The sequence below is a fragment of the Varanus komodoensis genome, unplaced genomic scaffold, assembly GCF_004798865.1.
Source record: "Varanus komodoensis strain SLA01 unplaced genomic scaffold, ASM479886v1 scaffold10, whole genome shotgun sequence".
NCBI classification, from domain to species: domain Eukaryota; kingdom Metazoa; phylum Chordata; class Lepidosauria; order Squamata; family Varanidae; genus Varanus; species Varanus komodoensis.
In genome coordinates this window covers 24,927,460-24,949,212 of record NW_025335269.1, presented here as the reverse complement: position 1 = coordinate 24,949,212, position 21,753 = coordinate 24,927,460, and the positions used below count along the sequence as shown (strand labels likewise).

At 39.3% G+C, this 21,753-nt stretch overlaps 1 protein-coding gene across 7 annotated transcripts in view; it reads left to right on the top strand.

Moving 5' to 3' along the window:
• RBMS3 (RNA binding motif single stranded interacting protein 3) overlaps positions 1–21,753 on the top strand; it is a 515,412-nt gene that overhangs the window by 215,141 nt on the left and 278,518 nt on the right. For all 7 annotated transcript variants that reach the window (XR_006413486.1, XR_006413484.1, XM_044417609.1 and 4 more), the window contains one exon: positions 15,448–15,539. Coding sequence is in view for 5 of the 7 variants with exons in the window: in XM_044417609.1 (XP_044273544.1) it covers positions 15,448–15,539 (92 nt within the window). In the remaining 2 variants the exon portion in view is untranslated. The remainder of the gene's footprint in view (positions 1–15,447; positions 15,540–21,753) is intronic.

Below are 21,753 nucleotides of genomic sequence, written 5' to 3'. Positions count from 1 at the left end.
ACAGATGTCAACAACCCACGAATGGGAGTTGGACAAACAAATTTGCGAGAAACTCTTCCGCTTGTGGGGTTATCTGGACGTGGACCTGTTCACCACTCGAGAGAACAGCCTGTGTGCCCTATACTGTTCCAGAGCGGGCGTCGGGCCGGGATCGATGGGGGACGCTTTTATGGTCCCTTGGAGCAACATGACTTTTTATGCGTTTCCTCCGATCCCACTCCTGACAAGAGTGGTTGCGAAAATAGCCCAGGACAATGCCACGGGGATACTAGTGACTCCATGGTGGCCGAGACAACCATGGTTTGCCACTCTTTCGCTGCTGTCCAGAGGAACATTCCTTCATCTACCAACTCTTCCGCATGTGTTAACACAACAAGGAGGAGCAATCCGTCATCCGGATATACTCTCTCTGAAGCTGATGGCATGGTGGATCACCTGATTCATGCCACTGAGTCAGTGCCGGGGACACCTTACCCTATGGGTGACCTTACTTAACAGACAGTATATGCGGCCCCGACTTCGGATTCGACAGCAACTGCCACGGTACCGATGCCTACGGACAGAGAAATTCAGGCGATTCTCGAATCTGCATTGAGACTGTCCACTCGTCGTTCCTGTACGGCTAAATGGAGAAGATTCTCCTCTTTTGCAGAGTGCCATTCTTTTTCCCCTGGAATGGCTTCAGTCACCAATATCTTACAATTTCTCTTGCCTTTGCATCAAGAGGGACTTAAACCATCATCCATCAAAGTTTATGCAACCGCTATATCCCGTTATCATGGCACTATCCACGGATTATCAGTTTTTTCTCAACCGCTGGTTAGGCGTTTCATTAAGGGACTACAAAATTTACATCCGTCTATTCGTCCTGCCCTGCCAACGTGGAGTCTTTCTGTCGTGCTCCAAGCGCTTACCAAACCACCGTTCGAGCCTTTAGCAACTGTGGACTTACGCCTGGTGTCATGGAAAACTGCCTTTCTCGTAGCAGTTACATCAGCACGGAGAGCTAGCGAAATTTGTGCTCTCCGCATAGACCCACCATTTCTGAACTTCCATAAGGAAAAAGTCGTCCTTCGGATGGATTTCTCCTTTTTACCCAAGGTGGCCACACCGTTCCGCCTGAATCAGGACATCATTCTGCCGGCATTCTTTCCATCGCCGTCGACCCCGATAGAACGTGCTCTACACACACTTGATGTTCGCCGTTGCTTGGCCTTTTACAGATCCCGAAATGAATCTTTTCGTATTACTAATACACTTTTTGTTAAATACTCCGAGCGTGAAAAGGGATCACCGATATCATCTCAGAGACTCTCTAATTGGATCGTCCAGACTATTGTCCTGGCTAATCAGCTATCGAAAATAGACTTACCTGTCTCTCCAACTGGCCATTCTGCATGAGCAGTAGCGACCTCGTCTGCTTTTGCCGCAGGGGTTTCGCTGCAAGACATCTGCAGAGCTGCGATCTGGGCTGGTCCATGTACTTTTGCCAAGCACTATCAGCTTGATGTACGTGCCAGATAAGACTGCTCTTTTGGTAGAGCTGTTCTCTCATCCATTCTTCACTGATGACACCTCCCTCCTCCGACTGTGGTAAGCTTGCGAATCACCCATATGTGTGATGCACAGAGGCCACGACGAAGAAAAGCAGGTTGCTTACCTGTAACTGATGTTCTTCGAGTGGTCATCTGTGCACTCACACAACCCATCCGCTGTCCCCACTCGATGTTGGTGAGTGGATATCGATTTTCTCGGTACCGTACTATAATTTGCATCGGTACCGGTTGGGTTATATCGCTGACTAGATATTGTTCTCGGTACCGTATTATAATTCACATCGGTACCGTTGGGATATAATTGTGTTTTCTCATTACTTTTATTCTTAACCTCTAGAGGGCGAACATGCGGTCTTCAAGACTGAGTAAAATGGCAGACACTCCGCTCTATTTATACCACGAAGGGGGAGGGGAGGGGAGTTTTCCCGCCAAAAACCATTAGCTTGCTAATCTTCCGGCCTAGGCACTGCGCAGGCGCAGCAACCCATATGTGTGAATGCACAGATGGCCACTCGAAGAACATCAGTTACAGGTAAGCAACCTGCTTGTATCATGCTAACCATGTGTCTAAGGTTGTAAAAGCAACCTTGGAGCAGCATGTTTTCAGTATTCCAGGAGACAGGGAAAGAGAAGTGAATAGGAGCTTAACCTCCTTCCCTCCATCTCTGGAGGGCTGCATTTAGGTGGCCAAAATCTTGTCCTCTGTAGGATGCCTATAATCTTCTGAGTTCACCAGGTTACAGGACCTGAAATTACTATACTTTAAATCTGCAGCCCTAATTAGATGTATATATTTAATCAGAACAGTTTTACGACACTGCATTTTAATCTAAGAAAGGACATGCTCGTCACTTTGGCTTGGTAGCACCTTCCCTGAGTTGTTTACCAAAACATCCTGCTTTCATTTTTAGAAATATTGCTTCCAATAAACCACAGTAAGTACTGTGTGCTCATTGGATGTATCTTGTCAGTCTTTTTCTCTAAGCTTCTATTTGGAATATTGCTGCTGTGTTGCTACCAGACTGCAAGACACAAAAGCAAGCACATGTCAAATCTGAAATCAATGTGCCTTTGCCAATTCATAAGCCAGCTACTCACATTCAAAATAATTTCCTTCATTACTCTGGCAGTTCATATTTTGGATATTTAGCTGATGCTGTCACAATATGACCTAGATCAACCAATTACTATTTTTAATCTGCTGAGCACTAAAGAATCACGAGCACCAAAGTATATAAATAATAAAATGATGTCCTTGGTGCTAATTACCAGCCCAGTCCTATTGACCATTTAAAGTACCTCAACAGCTAAACTAAGAGAGTAGTATAGCTCAGTTCCACTTTTTTAAAAATACGTCCTTCAAAAGCTTCTACAGCAATCTTTATTTTACCTGTAAAACCACGATGCACCTTAGGAATGGAAGGGGACACTGAACTAAGCTTGTTGACACATAGTTCATTGAGTGTATTGTCTGCAATGAGCTGAAATGAATGGAAAAAAGCACTATTTGTTTATAACCATTTTTTTTTCAAATTTCTCCAGATTGTTTACAGACCTGCTACAAAACTGAAACTCATCACCTTTCATATACTTTCCCTAGATTCCAAGGTTATGTCATTTGTTCAGAATAAAAACCAGTGGAACACAGCCTTTCTTTGCTATTTTTTGAGATTGGTGGTAGAAAGAGACATGATGATAGAACTGGAAGAAACACTTTGAAGACCTCTTTGAGGATAGCCAAGTATTTCCGACACAACGAAATAGACTTGATGGCTGCCAAAAGCCTAGTCTTTATCTCTTGAATAAAGACCTGCCTTGGAGTGCCACCCTTTCTCAGATGCCTCTGAATACCCTCCAAGCCAGACTGCCATTGTAAGGCAGAGCTTTACAGGGAAGCATTGGTGTGTAGCGAGCAGATGAATGTACTGTCAAGATGAGAATCCTTGGTTCTCACATAACTCTTGCTGCACATAAATTGATCTCCCTCAAAGTTTTGGTTAGTCCTAATGGTCATCAAGTTTCCAAAATAAGCTTACTGTATAGACTGGCATGTAAGACCACCCTTGACATCAAAAATAACAAAGCAAAAATCAGAGGTCATCATATACACCAGTTGAAAGCTTTCCCTTAATAGTAGTTCATTTTCTGTGTCATTTTGCATGCTGTGTGTATGGCTGGTCCCGAGTCTGGGGCCAATCCCACTTTCGCTGGGCGGCAGTGCAGTGGCAGCTGGGAAAGAGCATTCCTCATGTAGCTGTCTGTCTAGAAGCTCACACTGGAAAATATGTACTCATATACTTATATCAGTGTGTAAGATTCCCTGTGAAACTGAAAATAACAAAGCAAATATTGGGGGTCGTCTTATATGCCTGACATATGATAAACATCAGAAAAACAGCCTAAAATAACCTCATCTTATGTGCAAGTCACCTTATATGCTATATTCAGTATTCTCAATGTCAATTGTCAAGATTTCTTTATGTGTTGTACCGGAGTCATTACCCTTAATTGCTTTTGGCCTTTTATGAATCTGCCTCTGCTTTTTAGAATTATGATATAGCATCAAAATGGCATGGTTGTTAAGATCAACTGAGAAAAACTTGATTTTGGAGAGAGGGATATAATTTACTTGCCATAGTCACACAGGAGAAACTCACAGAAAGGTATTCTTAGTTTTGCTCAAGAAGAGTAAATGTAATAATCTAGTATTTTATTTTGATTTTACTGTGGTGTTAAAGGTTTTCTATTTGCCCAAAGCCTTGAGATAGTGCTGAATAGAAACTGAAATTAATAATATGAAAGAACTGATATGCTTTTTGCTGTTTGCTATTTGATCTGCTATGGAACAGAAATAGATTGACCCATCTACCACTACACTTGCATATATATACCGAAGGTTGTGCATCAAAGTCATTTAGCACACTCTGCCATCACTTATATAAACACACTTCTACATCTACGAGGACTAAATCTTGGCTATTCCTTTAATAGGTGTGTAGTAAAAATACAGCTTTGCATACACTGGCTTTGTTTCAGAAGGAAAGAGTTAAAATGCCATGGAAACATTGTGTAGGGGGCATTGTATCTCAGTGATTTTCCCCAAATCAAAGAAGGGAAACACAAACAATCAAGTCTCTGTATTACTAGTATAACAAACTCAGTGCCTGTGTAATCATACATAATCATGATTTTGTATCTTCTGCAGATTGTAGATGATGTCTTCCCCGTTTCACGGGGAAGTATTTTATCATATTAATTAATGTAAGAAGCTGATCAATTGCTGGTTAACTACTTACATAAAATCATATGTTTTAATAATTTAAAAAATTTCATGGTTAACATGTTTATGCATTTCGAGGTGATATAGGCTGTGTGGACGTCACACAATTTCACTTAGTAATTTAGTTTTCAAGGGCAAATCAACCTCTCTGCTTGCTAACTCTAATTTTCCAAGGGTTATAAGACTTTAATTTGATTCTTTATCCACTGTGCATAAAACAATCACTGGAATTTGCATAGTAAATTGTTGTTTAATCAGATTTTATGCCCACTACCTGTTTATTGGGATGCACATTATAGTTTAGGAATGCTATAGGTAAGCATTATTTTTTTTGAGAGAATGAGAGAGAGGTGCTACACAAAAGATTGTGCAAGGTCCTTGTGAATTGAGCAGCTGAGAAAACCCAAGAGAAAGAGTAGCAGCATTATGATCACAGATTAAAGTAAAGGCATGGACATGCACTTTCATATTTAATCTGCTCACTTTTAAAGATGTTTTTTATGGGATATATACTAGGTTTTCACCATGATACAACTAGGGTAGGGGTATACAATATTTTTGTGTGGTAGGCACATTTGGCTATTTGTGAAACGGTTGTGCACACCATCCTAAAATGACTGCTGTGGGAACTGTAGCAAAGGGAAAGTATTCTGACCAAAAGATTGGGCTCTGGCAACACAGAAACCTATTTCATGGCAATCCCAGCTACTGATAAGAAATGTATTGACATGTTTTAAAAGTTGGAAGGGTAGGACACCCTGGCAGGAACCATGGAATGTGCTTGGAGGTACAATGGAGACCACAGATACCATGTTGCTCACCCCTGAACTAGGGTGATTCAGCTGTAAAAAGCAGGCTTCCATGTGCACAGTGTCAGTTTAATCAGGAACTGTGTGTGATTGACATTTATGGCTCCCAGGATCATATAGCTGGATCTGTAGCAAGAAGAGCAACCCTAGTCAGAGTGGTTGGCACCGTATGTTCTTGACAGTGTTAACAATGATTGGTGGAACTTACCAGTTGGAAGTGAGAAAGATGGGCGGACAGGCTCAGGGCCTGCTAGCTGGACTTCGAAGGAGGAAGAAGAAGAGCAGGAATGTGGGCCAGTTACAGGCACTGAGATAAGAGAAATGGGGAGATGCCCATCTCAATGCCAGACTCCCCAGGTGCACACACAGCCTCTAGGAATAACCAAGATGTATGGTTAATGGGAGGAGGCTTGAAACAAGGGAGTTTTCAAGACAGGGTGGGTACAGCTCTCTATCCCATGACAGAGTCCAGCAGAGGAGAGTGGTCCAACTAGAGGATTGCTGTACAGAGAGGAATAATCGCTTTCTACATTCTTGCTCTTCCTCCTCCTCTAAAGTCCAGCCAGCAGGCTTTGATAAGATGTTCAGAATGGGATGGGTTTTTCTCTGCATTTTTGATAATTTACTGGAAAGCAATCGATCCAAAGTTTTGAATTCCCCAAAGACCCAGCCTGAATCTCCCAAAATGTTTCTACCTTCACAAGTCCTCTCATCTGTTACCCAACCCCTGCTGCCCCCATTGGAGGCTGGTTTCCTCCACCATCACCTTCCAAGCAGATCAGAGCAAGACACTTCTATCTGCAGCTTTAACTTTTATGCTAAAGCTGGCTTTATGATACAAAAGGAATGTTGCAGAAATCACTAACAAAAGATGCCAGCAAAGTTACTAGCATTTAGGGAAATGTAGGCCATGCTAAGAAGTTGGTTCCAAGCTTTATCCCTTACTTCCCTTCCCAGGCGAAAGGTGTTAGTTCCATCCTCTGCGTGGGCCAGACAGCAGGAATGTCAGACACTACTCAATTGATGTGCTTTTTGATCTAATGCTGAGCTATGGGACTGATCATGTTACATCTGTTCCCCTCTGACTCTGCCTGTTCAACGGTCCTTCCCCCAGAACCAGATGTGCTCTGTTTTTCACTGTCTGTTGGAGAGACGCCCTTGGCATTTCAGCTAAGTATTCTGACCCCACCTCCTCTTCCAGTTCCAGTTCTGGTTCAAATTCTGAGGCAACAACCTTGTAAGAACTGTTTTTGGGAGACGGGGACCCAGTCCCTACACCCTCTTTTTCAACTTATTCATGGCAGATCATATTTGCAGGAACATCCCAGAATCTAGAAACAATTTAAATTGCTTAGATTGTTTGGCTTTAGCCTCAGCTGTAGTTTTCACCCTCATAATGGCACTGGACCATTACGAACAGGTGAAATTTAGAGCAGGTCAGGGTGAGTAAGCACAACTCTAATGATTCAGGGATTTCCAAAGAAGGGAGGAGTTGAATTTAAATCTCTCTTCTGTTTTGTAATCTGTTCCCCAATCTTAGTTCTGTGAAAAAGAAGATTGAGTCCATCCATCCTCCTTTCCTAACAGATTGACTTTCTTTGAGTTGCCCAATTAAAATGGTTGCCAGTATGACACTGTGCCTTCCCAGTCCAGCAATTCATTGAAAAAAATGGCAGGGAAGGTCAGGATTCTGAGTGCAGCTGAACCCTTTCATGTTAAGATAATGATAGTTTCCCATATGTATTTACATGAAATTTCTGCACTGTATTTGCCCCGCTTCTTTCCTAACCATCCCAGTGCAATTAGCAACTGCTTTTCCTGAGATACAAGGTGACCTCAAACTCCCTGGAGTAACCTTGCAGACTCACACTTTTTCCTTAGAAAATAGATATGCTTGTAGTACTGTCCTGACCTGCTTTGCCCTGTCAAAGCTCAGGACAACATTTCCTGAAACAGCAATCATAAAAAGGATCTACAGTATACAAAGATTTTAATTGCTTAAAAGATGCCCACTGTATGCTCAGTGCTTGTGATGTTTATATTACATTATACCACACGGGATTTGAATTCTGCTTATACTTTATCATAGTAAAAAGAACATAAACGATCATTGGCGAAATGATTGTTTACTGGAAATATGAAATAACTAGTAAATTAAGATACGAAGTATTATAAAAATGCTCATAGATTTTTACATATCTGGGCTGTGGTTCTGAATCCAGACCTTCCTTACCTTGCTGTAAAGGGTTTCTTCCTCCCTGCCCATTAGAATGAAGTCCACAAATGAATTTCCATATGGGGTGAGACATCTTGGTGGGCTGAATGAGGCTTACAAGTTACACATTTTTATCCCCCATTCCCCACAAGTAACTGCAGTAGTAAAATTAATCTTATGTGCACACTTCGTTCTATCTGTGGGCTGCTTGATATAACACACATACAATTATCTAAACCTTTTCCAGTTCTGCCCACCTTATTCTTCAACCTTAATATACTGTATAGGCAGAACATTTTAACAATTTTATTATAACTTTGCCTATGTAATATGGACAAGCAGTAGGCGTAAAGCATAATATTTAGAAAGTGTTTCTGCAGGGGAAGAAAAGCACTTGAAAATCTCTAGGCATCCCATCTGTGTTTAAAGGAACAATAATAACAAAACTTTAAATTAGCATAAGAGATTTAAGGCATTTCGGGAAAACATTGATTAAATCTGCCAATGAAATGAATGTGCTTGGTGAGTGACCTAATTAGTGTATACTTGGTTCTTTTTCACTGCACTGCTTACCACTAATTGCTGTTCTGCTGGTCTTCTCCTGACAAGCAGGAAAAACAAGGATGAGGGATTTGTTGCAAAAATAGTGACATTCAGTTTTAATTCATTTGAACCTGCTGCCAAGTTAATTATGGAATTGAGAAACTCAGCCCAGGAGGCCCCCAGCCATTTAGGTTATGGGAGACATCGCTGTTTAGCATCTGACTGTGTGTTCAAATAGCAGTTATTACAGGCCCAGAAAATTCTCCTTATTTCTTCTTTAAGTGCGTCCTTTCTACTTACAGGTTTCTGATTCATGGTTGTTCCTCTGTCTCCTATTAAAAATTGCTGAGATGAAACCAGAGTAAAATTACTCACTTCTCCCCTTTTATATCAGAAAGTGGTTCCTACTAGTGGTTAGTAAGTGCAATGCATTCTCTTGACAAAGGTGTGTATGTGTTTACAGTTCAGAATTCAAGACATTCTTCCAGAAGTCCGTGAAGATGGAAAACTGCACCTCCATCTCAGGGTCACTAAATGAGCCCGGGCAAGTCACTCCCCACTCTAGTTTTCTGTCATTAGTTAGGAACACTGCCAGGGCTAGCACCAGCCAGTGAGCAGTGCCCACTGTGCACGACTTCCCTGAGTTACGAGGTAGCTGAGACTAACGGCTGCTTCAATTTCTCACAATGCCTCCAGATAACATCATTCTGGGCCTTAATGGAGAATGTCCATGGTAGCCAAACCCAGCCACCCAGTGCTGTTCAGAGAATTGCTGCAGTCTGTCCCAAATAAACTCATCAATGGCAAAGGAACCTCACAGAGCCCAGCAGACGGTCCTTCAAGCTTGCCTCCTGCCCTGAACCGTAGCAACACAATTGACAGGTTTCCTGTGAGCCCAACTACACTGAAGGTGAAGTGCTTCACAAATATTCTTCTTCAAAGAAATGGTTCCTGAAATGAAGCAATGACTCAAAAGGCATGGAGTTTTTCTTCCATTTTCAGAGGTCACAGAAATCCATCAATTAACACATTTTGAGAGGCTGCTAGCTGAAATTCAAGATAAAAGATAATATAGGAATGTTTTAAGTAGATAAATAAATTGGTGTGGATGTGTATTATTTAAAAATGTGTTAGCTATTCATGGGCTTTCCTAATACAAATTGATAGATTGATTGATTGTGTCTTGGTAGTATTAATCAACCTTTTACTTTACCACTGCTTAAAATGTAGGCATCTGTCATAGACATTTGAATAAGCTTACTGTATAGACTTTTTATTTATTTATTTTAAGGAATGAAATTCTCTGAGAACTTTGACTTGCAAGTGGTCCATCTTCACAGTGGGCTTCAACTCTGGAATTGCTTTCACAATCACTTGTGTCTACATACTTGCCTCAAATGATAGAATAATTACATCCCACAGCGCTGTTACAAGCTAATAGTTGGCAAGCAAATTGAAATGTGGCAGTGCTAAGTACTGAAGTGCAGGAAAACATGGAGCTTTAAGTTGGAATGTCATTTCCCTGCTGGTAATATGTGTATAGCTGAGAAATGTGGCAAGATGATACCACTTGGAAACAAGAAGGCGTTTTTAAAAGACAATAATAAAACAATACTTAAATAAAATAGACTGGCTAGTTGGTTCCTAACGTTTTAGCTTTGAAGGGCTCATCAGCTTTAAGATGGTATATGACTTGAACTCTTACGTCTCTGTGTAACAAGTTTATGCATGGAGTCTACTAGATGGAGCTGGTGCAAGGCATTTAAGCAGCTGCTGTAGGAAATCCAAACTCTCTTCTCATGGTAATTAAAAACTGTCAATTTGCCATACTTTAATGGCCTCACAAATCTTCCCCCTGAGGTAGCTGTCTCTTTCTGCTTCATGACAGGGTCCAGCCTTGCTAATCACACCATTTACATCTTTTGCTAGATTTGTATCTTAATTTGTATGGAATAAGGAAGCATTGCCTGTGGTGGGATTTCTTCCAATATCTAATCCAGCTAGATGTACTGTAAAAATGCCACTTAGATTAATCTAACTTTTGTACTCGCTCATAAGCTGTGTGTAATTTCTTTATCAATCTTTAGCATCCAGAGTTTATCAGTCAAATTTTTAGCTTCCTCAGTTACCATATTTATGCACAACAATGGAGAGAGCAGCTCTGATAGTACTCAATAAAAGTGTTCCAAAAATGCAGGACAAAAGCTAGAGTACAAAGCAAGTAGCCTTCAATGAATTTATATGAAGGGTGGCCAGATTGAGGCTCACAAGCAGCATGTGACTCTTCGAGTTTATTTTGCAGCTCACCACTTGCAGGCGCCTGCTTGCAATTCTGAAACATCTGACATTTGCTATATGTGACTCTTTTGTTGAGCAAGTCTAGCCACTAAAACCCAGAATTTGGGAAACAAATAGCATGACATTGAACTCTGAATACTGGAGGACAAATACGGACAGGTGTAACTAACTTGGTGGGATGAGTCCCTCCAATGAATGGAAAGATACAATTTCTCAAGAAGAATAAAATAAACAGAAATGGAGGTGGATTCATGCTGTATGTTAAAGATGCATATCTCTTCAAAGAAACACAAGAGGATGAGCTTAGTAACCCTGTCAAGAGCATGTGGATTAAAATAAAGGGAAGAAAGAATAAAAAATACATGGTGATGCAGTGTACTACAGACCACTCAGTCAAAGAGAAGACAAGGATGAAACAGAAAAACTCATTGCCAATGTTTTGAGGAGGCACGATGCAGTAGTAATGGGGGACTTCAGTTTTCCCTGATATCTTTTGGAGACAAATTCTACCAACCATGGCCCCTCCAAGAAGTTTCTGACTTGTGATGCTGATAACTTGCACCTGTTAAAAGTGGAGGAAGGAACTAGATTAGCTCTAATGAACAAGGACGACCAAGTGGACAAAGTTACTGGTACTCTGGGGGAAAATAAGCATGTCCTACTTGATACTAAAGGAAGCAAAAACCAGTACTGGCCAAATATGTACCCTGGAATTTAGGGAAGCCAATTTTAATAAATACAGAACAATGATAAATTAGTTCCATAGCAAGCAACTCTAATGAGAAAAGGGAACCAAGATGGTGGGGACTTTTAAAACATGAGATTCTAAAGGTGCAATTACAAAAAGATAGACAACAGAATTCAATGTGGCTTCAGAAAAGACTTAGACATTATCTGTAAATGAAAAATGGACATATAGAAAATGGGAGTAAAGCCAGATTACAAAGGAAGAATGTAGGCAAGGATTGCAAGGATGGTGTCAGAAAGGCTACAGCTGAGAATGAGCTGAGGTTAGCAGGTGATGATAAAAACAAAAAGTATTCTGATGTGTTCATAGTAAGACAGAGGAAACGAACTACTTCAACTACTTAGTGAAGATGGTAAAATAACAGATGAAAATAAAGAAGTACTCAATTCTTTCTTTGGCTTAGTCTTCTCCCCAAAGAGGATCTATGATCTCCCTGGCAAGGTGAAGTACAAGCTGAAGGGTCAGAATTGAATCTTGAGATTGATAGGCAAATGGTCAAGGAACATCTCATTACTTTGAATGAGTTCACATCTCCAGGACTGCATCCTAGAATAATATAGGAACTGGCAGAAAAACTCTTAGAATCTCTGTCTATTATTTTTGAGACAGCATGGAGGATGACTGAACTGCCGGATAACTGGAGAAGAGCTCATACTGTCCCTATCTTTAAAGGTGGAGGCAGGGGACAACTTTGGGAGCTACAGAGTAGACAGACTGGCATCAATCCCTGGGAAAGTTTTCGGCAGATTATAGTCGTTTTAGAAAGATCTTCAGAACAAAGCTGTGCATCATGTTGAAGCAAACACATAAAAGCAAACAGCAGGAGTATACATGTATTTGTCAATAATATATCCTGCTAACTAATCAGAACTCATTGTTTGAGCAGGACACCTGCCTTGTGGACTGTGGGAATGCTGTGGACACAATAAATCTGGACTTCAGCAATGCTTTGCACGAAGTGCCCAATGATATTCATATTTAGAAAACTAACTAAAAAGGGGATAGAAGGAACAATTATCTGGTGGATATGCAGAAATGGACTCAAAGCAGCCTTATCAATGGCACCTTCTCTGCAGGGTTGAGTCCTGAGCCAAATTCTCTTCAACTCTGTTATTAATTATTTGGATTAAGAAAATTATAAGATTTGCAAATAGGATAGCTAAGAAATTCCAAGTGAGCTTGATAGTTTGGAGCACTACGCTGAAAACAACAGAATGAAATTTAACAGGGTCAAATGCCAAGTTCTGCACCTTGGATAAGGAAACCGAACACAAGGTTGTATGATATACTAACAATACTACAAGTAAGGAGGATCTTAGAATTGTAATAGGTTACAAGCTGAATATCAGTCAACCATGTGATGTGGCTGCAAAAATGGCAAATGCTATTTTAGGCTGCTTGAATAATAGTATCACTTCCAAATCATGCAAAGTACTAATTCCCCTTTACTCAGCACTTATTAGGCCTCATCTGCAGCACTGTGTCCAGTTCTGAGCACTACAGTTTAAGAAAGAGGTAGACAAACTGGGAAAGATGATCTGGGGAATGGAAGGAAAGCCCTGTAAAGACAGACTGAAAGAATTGGGCATGTTGATCCTTGTGCAGAGTGAAAGGAGAAGTGATAGCACTTTCAACTACTTGAATGGTTGTCATACAGAAGAGGTCCAGGATTGCATTCCAGAGTGCAGTACATGGCATCATGGGTTTGTTACAGCATGCCAGTCTGTTCAAGAAAAACTTCCTGTCGGTTGAACAATAGGCTAATGGAACTGATTACCTCCAGGAGGCACACAGGAGACTTTGAGGTGCTGCTAGGGATGCTTTATCTTGGAGTCTTGAATGGAGGAAGATTTGGACCTGATGGCCTTACTGACCCCTACTAACTTTACAGTTCTATCATAAGGCATGCACAAATTTTAAAGGACGCAAGTTAGGTGAACTGTTAAACTAAGGCTACGGTTAATCTAAGTTTACATGCTGATTAAGGATGCTTAGGATACAGTTGGTTGAATCACAAATTCAGGGTCAAGGTGCCCATCCAAAGGCATAATTCAGACAACAAACAAATTTAGGTTTGTCCACTAAGCAAAGAATGTAATTCAATGGCCAAAATGTATTCATATTTCAATTATTGTTATTACTATGATTGTTAGGACACATCATATTTAAATGTACAATAACTGTTTCCTTTTGTCTGCAGTATTCCTTAGGCATTATGTGCATTTATATATTCTGTTATTTACATGTATGGGGAAGAATATAAATAAATTTTAACTCCTGAATCCTCAGAAGATTGGGAACCAATGAGGCCAGACTATCCCCATTTAGAGGTGCTTATTGTTTCCAGATCAGATCCTGAAGCTACCTCAGCCTCAAGTGAGAAGACTGGATCAAGGAGTATCCTAAATTACGTACTGCTGCTTCAGAAATGTCTTGAACAGCCCAGTTCCTGGACATGAGAACTATGTAGCCACAGAATGCTAAAAAGCTATAACTTTAAATAAATGCCCTGTAGGTACTTTTAAAAACCCTTTTTATTCTGGAGAAGATGCAGCAGCCATGGCACTCTAGCATGGGCATGGGAGTAAAAATGCTTTTAAGAACCCTGGTTGAAAGTTCTGTTCCTATTCTCGAATTAGAATGAACACCTTGAAGTATTCAACTTCAGTTTATTATACCTCATTGAACCTATTACTGAATCTAGACCACTGAGTCAGCAATTTTATGTAAAAATGCATGAGGTACAAGAAGCCACTTTGCAGGATACCATATTGCAGGTGCCATGGAGTTGAGAGGGTAAAGAATAAGGATCCTTAGTCAGATAACAGAAGAGGATCTTTAGGTCTTTGATGTCACTAAGCCAGTAAGAGGACTTCATTCAATAGGACTTCCTTCCTGGTCAAATGTATACAGGACTGGAGACTTGGTATATGATTCCTGCTCTTCAATATAGTATTGGAACTGGAATTTCTTATCATTGGATTTATATGTTTGTAGTGGATGGGATTTGACTTGAGTGCTTACATACATTTATTTCTCTCTCTTTCTCTTCCTGCTACTCTGATTCATGCTCAAGGCTTTCAGATAATAATAAAAAGAATGGCATACATTCAGTGCAGAGCATATTTGTGGCTGCCTTCTGTATTAATGCATATTGACCTAGTAAATGGAGATGTCTGCCTGAAAGCTGTTAAGCTATCAGCATTCTAGTACTAATATTATTTTAGCTTTCAGGCAAGTTAGTGGTAGCTATATGGATTGCACTAAGGATTAAGAGGTGGTAAAGGTGAAGCTGCAGCCTTTTTCCAAGAGACACATTACATGCATTCCAAACTTTCTTAGGTATGAAGGGAATTAGGAATCTAGAATCTGTTTGAATGCAGATTTTGCATCATTCTATAAATGTCCTTTGAAATCCATGCCAGGATTACCGAAGGAGGAAAATCATTTTCTGTGGTTGGTCAGAAGGGAACTGAGATGCTTGTTAGAAGAAGAGATTTTTTTTTCCTTAGGAAAATTCTTGCTAGAATCAAATGTAGTTTCATTTAAGACATGTGAAAGGGCACCCCAGAGTTATTAGGGAAGAAGCCAGAAATCAGTGGTGGAGCCCACACTTTGCATGCTGAAGGTTTCAGTTTCAGTCCATGGAAGGTCTAGTTAATAATGGTCAGGTAACATAAAGCAGAGAGATTTCTGGCTGAGAACCTGAATTGGTACTGATGGTTACAATACTCAGTACTGGTCTACACAGACCAATCATTTAATTCGGTATAAGGCAGGCTCCTTGTTGCCTGGCTGGATGAATGAGATCCTGCTGAAGTACTTTCCAATATTGTGAAGTAGCTATTGTTTGAGGCATATCGGCTTTTGAGAGAGGGAGATGAAACATGATAGCAGTGGTTGATCACAGGGAATTTATCTGTAAAACTGGCAAGCATTTGATAAAGTAGGATGCTCTTTAAAGTATTAATGAATCCTTCTGTATTTCCCTCCCAAAGGTTACGGTTTTGTAGATTTTGACAGTCCAGCAGCAGCACAGAAAGCAGTAGCATCACTTAAAGCAAATGGAGTGCAAGCCCAGATGGCAAAGGTAAGATTAATGAGTAAACTGATTCTTAATTCTTTACCTTTTCATGTCCTGATATTATACTCTGTGGTGATCATTCTGAGGGTTTTCTCCAGTAGCTTGCACTTTTCTAATAATCTTGTCTGTTAACTGATAGATTCATTTGTTTCCTGGCTTGGATGTTTTTTGATACCTGTATCCAAAATATTGGTTTCTTCTTCAAGCAATCTCATAAATATATACAAGACAGCTGTTGCAAGAGAAGAATTAAGATTTGCATGTTGCTATATAGGGGAAGGAAGGAAGGAAGGGGTCCTTTCAGGTGCAGAAAATTCCCTGAGCACTGACAGTTAGAAATCAAATTTGAATGTGGAGGAACAGTAGGTGTTGCATTGACCAGCTATTTGGAATGCAAGGAATTACTAAAGACTTGGTGGATGACTTGAGATGATTACCAGCTGTAGGAAGAAGGCCTTAAGTGGAGTGGAGTGGGCTAGCTTCAAAGCATATACATGAGCCAAAATGATATGTGATTGAGCTTTGGTCTTCAGGTGCTGAAGATAATATTAGATACTTTCTGGATGGTGGGGGAACACAGGAGTATAATTCTTGGTATTCCTTAAGTCATATTTGCATGCCTTGGAATTAATCTGCTGTTCATTTGCTGATTTTTTTGTTTGGAATGTCATGAATGTAGATGCATTTAGATTGACTCCTCTTTCTATTCATTCAGAAATTTGGCTACACTATATAGCTTGTACAGTCTATTGCATAGGAAAAGAAAAGGAACAAGAGGACACTGTCATCTTGAAGCAGTCTTGTGCTTTATTCTGTGTTTATTGTTTTGTTCTTTATTAACTTTTTTCAGTCTTTTTCCAAAAACTGTGTATTTGCAACAACACTTAAACATTGCTTTAGTCAAAGGCTTGACTACGGATTGTTTTGTCTTATTTACTAGACACACATTTAAAAATGGGATATGATCATAGATTTTAGATACTGAAGTGGCTACAAATGTCAACTCAAGTATGTAGTTTTTTTTTAAATTCACCATATAGTTGATTGAAATGTAAACAACTAAAATGGCAATGGATGTATTAGAACATACTGAGCCTTGTGGTTAGAAAACCCCATCAATATGAACTCACCCTTTATGGGATGGGGTTTTGTTTGTTGTCCAAAGGATGCGTAAGGAACTAGAACAAGTGTATGACCTTTCCTTTTTAGTCAGATTCTAATTTTCAAACACAGCAGAAGCCTTATGCATTAAAGACCTAGGAATGAAGCATGTAAAGTATGAAGGCATGGCAAAGTGATGTCAAAGGCATATTATGGGAGCTTACGAAGATCTGGGTCCTCTAAGGTTGGACTGTGTTAAATTGCTTAATATGTGACTCAAACAGAGGTGCCCAATGTTGTTGATGAGCCAGTTTGCTCCGATTTAGCTCAGTGGTAGAGCAGCTGCTTTGAAGGCAGAGGATGCCAGGTACAATCGCCAACTTCTCCAGGTAGGACAAGGAAACAGTGCTGCCTGAAACTCTGGCAAGCCTTTGACTGTATCTTGAAGCTTCTGATGTTTCTAGCACAAAAGTGACACCTCCACAGTCCCTGGCTCTTTTTGGAACCCCCATTGTATTCTCTACACAGTGTATCAGTGTATAATGAAGGGGCACCTCATTATATGGTTGAATATAATGAAACATGGTCAAAACTGCCACCAAGCTGGTTCATATTCAGGGTGTTTGGAGACATGCCAATCAGCACCAGTTTTCATGTTTCTGGAGAAAGGCTTCTGCTAAGTTTGATATCTGTTGATTGATTTACTCCTTCTGTAAGCCTTTTCTAAATGGGTAACTTTCTGTTTCTTAGAAATCTTTTCCCCAGAAAAGTTTGAAACTTTTCCGAGGTTGCTTATGGAAATGAGCCATAAGGGCGAATTAGCTGAGTGATTATTCAAGCCAAGATCAGAATCTCAATGAAGAAAGCATGAAATATTGATGCAATTTAGAATTCCTGTAGTTTCTGCACCTGAGAATCTCACATCACATACTTCCAATATTAATTAAGTCTCAAAGGTCACTGTGAACTAGGCTTCAGCAAGCATTATCTGCATTTCAAAAATAGGACCTGAAATGGAGAGTGAGAGAAGATTAAAGTTGGGCTTGAACCTGAATAAAGATGAAGTGGGCTTGAGCTCCTGAAGACCAGAAATTCTGACTAAAGACAACAGGAAGCTTTACTGCTTTTAAGCATTTCAGTATCTGTTTCTGTATTGCTCTTTGCCTACTCCATCTGCCATTCTGTTCTGTGGTCAAGGCACAACTATACATGCTCAGTCATTTGTATCTGGCCAGGGCGACTTATTTTATATTGTTAATTTGTTTTATATTTTGAATGTATTATATTTTAATTTATGTTGTGAGCCGCCCTGAGGCTTCGGCAAATGGGGCGTCATAGAAATGTTTTAAATAAATAAATAGATAGATAGATGGCAGCCTGGGTAGTTTGGTTAGAACAGCAGCCTTGACTAAGAAATACGCTAAGCTGTGATGAATCCTGCAGCCCCTCTAATATCTGCAATGGGGGGAATTATTCAGCAAGAGTAGGTCAAAGTTTATGTCAGAAGTTCAATGACTGTTGCAATTGTTTGTGAGTAAATGCTAACTTGCTTCTGTAAGCCTTCATTCAGCTGTCCACAATCTGGGTTTCTGGTGGTAAATAAGAGCCAGTAAACTTGGTAGAATGTTCATTTTGTAGGTTGCTAGGACTCAGCACTGCTTCTGTAAAATGATGGGCCTGGAACTGCACAGACGTTGCTGACCTACCTTTATGGGTATATTTATGTATGTATTGGATGTATGCATGTGTTGGTAAAATTGCACATTTCAGAAACCTTACCTCTGACAATTTTTTAAATATGAAAGAGTCAGGATCACATTGTATCTCTTAAATTATTTATTTATTTAACATGTCTTCTCCCATTGACTGAAGCAACTGATTTCTTTAACACTATGAATTGGAACTTATTCTTTAAGTTCTTTAATTCCATTGCTCAAGGCAGAACAAACAGAAGGGCAAACACACAATACTGTTAAACTAAATATAACAATGGTTGGATTGAGGCATTGTCATTTTAGAACAGACCCAATGAGATTAAGGGGCCTGTTCAGAGCGTGACAAACAGTCTGTTTCCAATCTTGTTTGTTTATTTGAAGAAGGTAATAAAATAAATAAAATGAAAGTTCTAAGACTGGGGAAAAATTATTGCAGAGAAAACACAAAGTGAGGTTTAGAGATGCAGTTAGTAAGAGGAAGTGGAGATCATGTAATAAGCTAATCTCTTATGGATGTATTCCACCTTGGATCCAGTATTCCCAAAGTAAAAGTTACATTGGCCAAAACAGATGATTGTGTAAATAATTTAAAACTTTCATTCTTTTAGAAAATTGCATGTTCCAAAAATTTTTTTAAAAACCCTTTAAAGGGAAATTCATGATGTATATGCTATTACTGTCTTAAGATAAACGGAAAGACAATGACTTCAAATCCAAGTGGGAAAAATTGTTAGGATATCAAATTTCAGATCAAGTATGGCTAATAATACTAATTGTAAACTGATGTTTGTACACTTTCTCATCTTTCATCAGTATAAGAAAGACTTATGATAAAGTCTTTCTTAAAAAGTAATGAGACTTACACAAATGGTACTTGATTTCCTAGAGGGTGGCTAAAATGTATGTCAATATACATGCTATGCATGGTAATGGCGGCCTCACAAAGATGGTACTGAGTATATTTGGTGGTAATGACCTAAGTTTAAAACATTTAGGGAAATATCTTGCTGATGCTACAGTGGACTAGTTCCCATAATTAAAAGGAGTGTTAATTCTGAACATTAATCACTGCAACAATTCTAATACCTCAGAAGTGTTCTTATTACAGGATTGTTAATAAAAGTTTAGAAAACTGCAGAATTAAGAATAACAAAAAAGTGGAAACAACAGGGATAGAATCATGTACACTTAAAAGCACTGGTATTACCTGACAGGTGAAAAGGAGTAATGTCAGCAAGTGAAGTTATGCTCTAAAAGCCTTCTTTGCATTATCTCTTATTAAGACTCTGAAAACTCTTGGAGGAGGAGGAGGATTTAGAAAAAACAGTCTTTAAAGAGAGCACTACTGCACTGGATGTTGATCACAAAGAGTTACTGAACAGGAAAGAGAAAAAGAGGAAAAACACAGTAAAGCCCAGACTAAATATGCTTTCAAGTGCCAACCTATTGGAGTTTCTAAGTTTAAAGTGGCCAGATTACTGAGAAAATGGACACATATGTCAAAGAATGGACATGACTTCTAAACAGTTGAGTAAAATCTAGTAAATTGCCCAACTGATAATTAAAGGTTGCTATTTCTGGTGTGTTGTGAACAGTGACATCTGCTTGCATTCTTGGTTGATCTTGGTTTGGTCCCAGTGAAATATTTTGAATTGATGCATATTGCTATATGTAGAATCTATTTATATGACCTATTTCCTTAAGATATTAGCTAAAATCAGTTGTTTTCACCTCCAGAAAAGTCTTCGAACAAAACATCAGTACTGTAATACTGTGTAATATGGCTCTTAAACTCATAAAGAATTCAGTTGCATAATTCAGACTTATTGGTACAAATTCCCTAATTTCCTCCATTTTTCTTGAAAAATAAGTCCAGACGTATCCTCCACTTGCCAGTTTACAACATTGTATTTCAACACAGAAGAAGCCACAACATATGATGGTACATATAATGCTTTGGACTCCACATTCATGACAATGTCTTTAATCTGCAATAATCTGCCCCATCACTGTGATGGAATATGTCAGCTGTTTTAACCAAGTTTTATCAAAAAACTTTAGAGGCTTAAACTTTTAAAATTGTGTATATTGGAATTTTAAACTGTTTTGAATTGGAATTTTATACCTCATTTTATTAAATCTGAGTTTTTATTGTTTCAGTTTTATTAATGTACTTGGATGAATTGTTGTGAGTTGCCCAGAGAACTTCAGCTATTGGGTGGTATAGAAATGAAATGCGCAGCAGCAGTAGCAACACAGTCCTGTTGTCAGATGATCCCTATTGCTCTTTTTACAAAGGCTCACATTTTTGCTTCACGGTAGTGCTGTCTGCAGTAGTTTCCTATGGACTTGTGTATGCATCCTTTGTTCGGAGAATTGCATTGCAAAATCTGAAGTGGTATGAATACCCGAGGATGACTGTGTTATGCTTTGCATATTGATTGAAGATCCTTGATTTGCTCTGAATTGATTTTATTTTATTTCAATAACCCCTTGCATACTGAGTTTCTTTTTATGCAAAAGGAGTTTTTGTAAATATTGTTTCTATTGACTTGACATCCGTTGCCTCTTTTTATGGTATCACAGCAGGATAATACATCTGCATACTTCACTGACAAAACATTTGAATTGCTCTTTTAGTCTTAATTTATATGACTTTTCTCTTAAGCAGAGCTTTTGTTAGACTCATTAGTGAGATTTTGGTGAAGCTGTTTTCTTCATCAACACCTCAAGGACTAAATATGGTAATGTTTATGATCTAAACAGCATGGAAATTGTTCAGAATACTTTACAATTGTTCAATTGAGCAATTGTTCAGTTGTTTGGAATACCTTTGCAACGAGGCTGACAACATTCCAGTGAGGAACACAACATATGTTAGGAGGCTTGGTTCTTTTCCAGTTGGGTTATATATTCCATGCACAAAAACCCAGAGTAGTAATTGGATCTCTTCGTCCTACAAAAACATTAACTGTCTTATAGAGTACTTATGCACACAAACTAAATCAATTCCTGTTAAATTGCAGTGGATCTTCATTAACTGAAAGTGAAAGAAAGGCATGCTCCACTTTACAAAAGGTTTGCTGCTTGCTGATGCTGTTCTTTTGCTCCAACCTCTTCTATTCTCTTCTAAAGCAGACCTCCCAGGAGTTAAGCAGCTGTTTATGTAAAAACTACAACACTTTTTTACAGTACCGCTAAAGAACTTATGTTTCTGGCTGCCATGTAAAGACATCAAGGTCAGGGGACAAGAGAGATTGGAAAGCCCTACTGTAACACTTTTGGGATATTCATGTCTCGGTAGGTACACATTAATGGCAGTAATCACAATATACATGTTAAGGGTAATGCAAAACCACTTGACTTAAGCTGTCATATGTGAGGCCGCCAGCCAATCTGTAGTT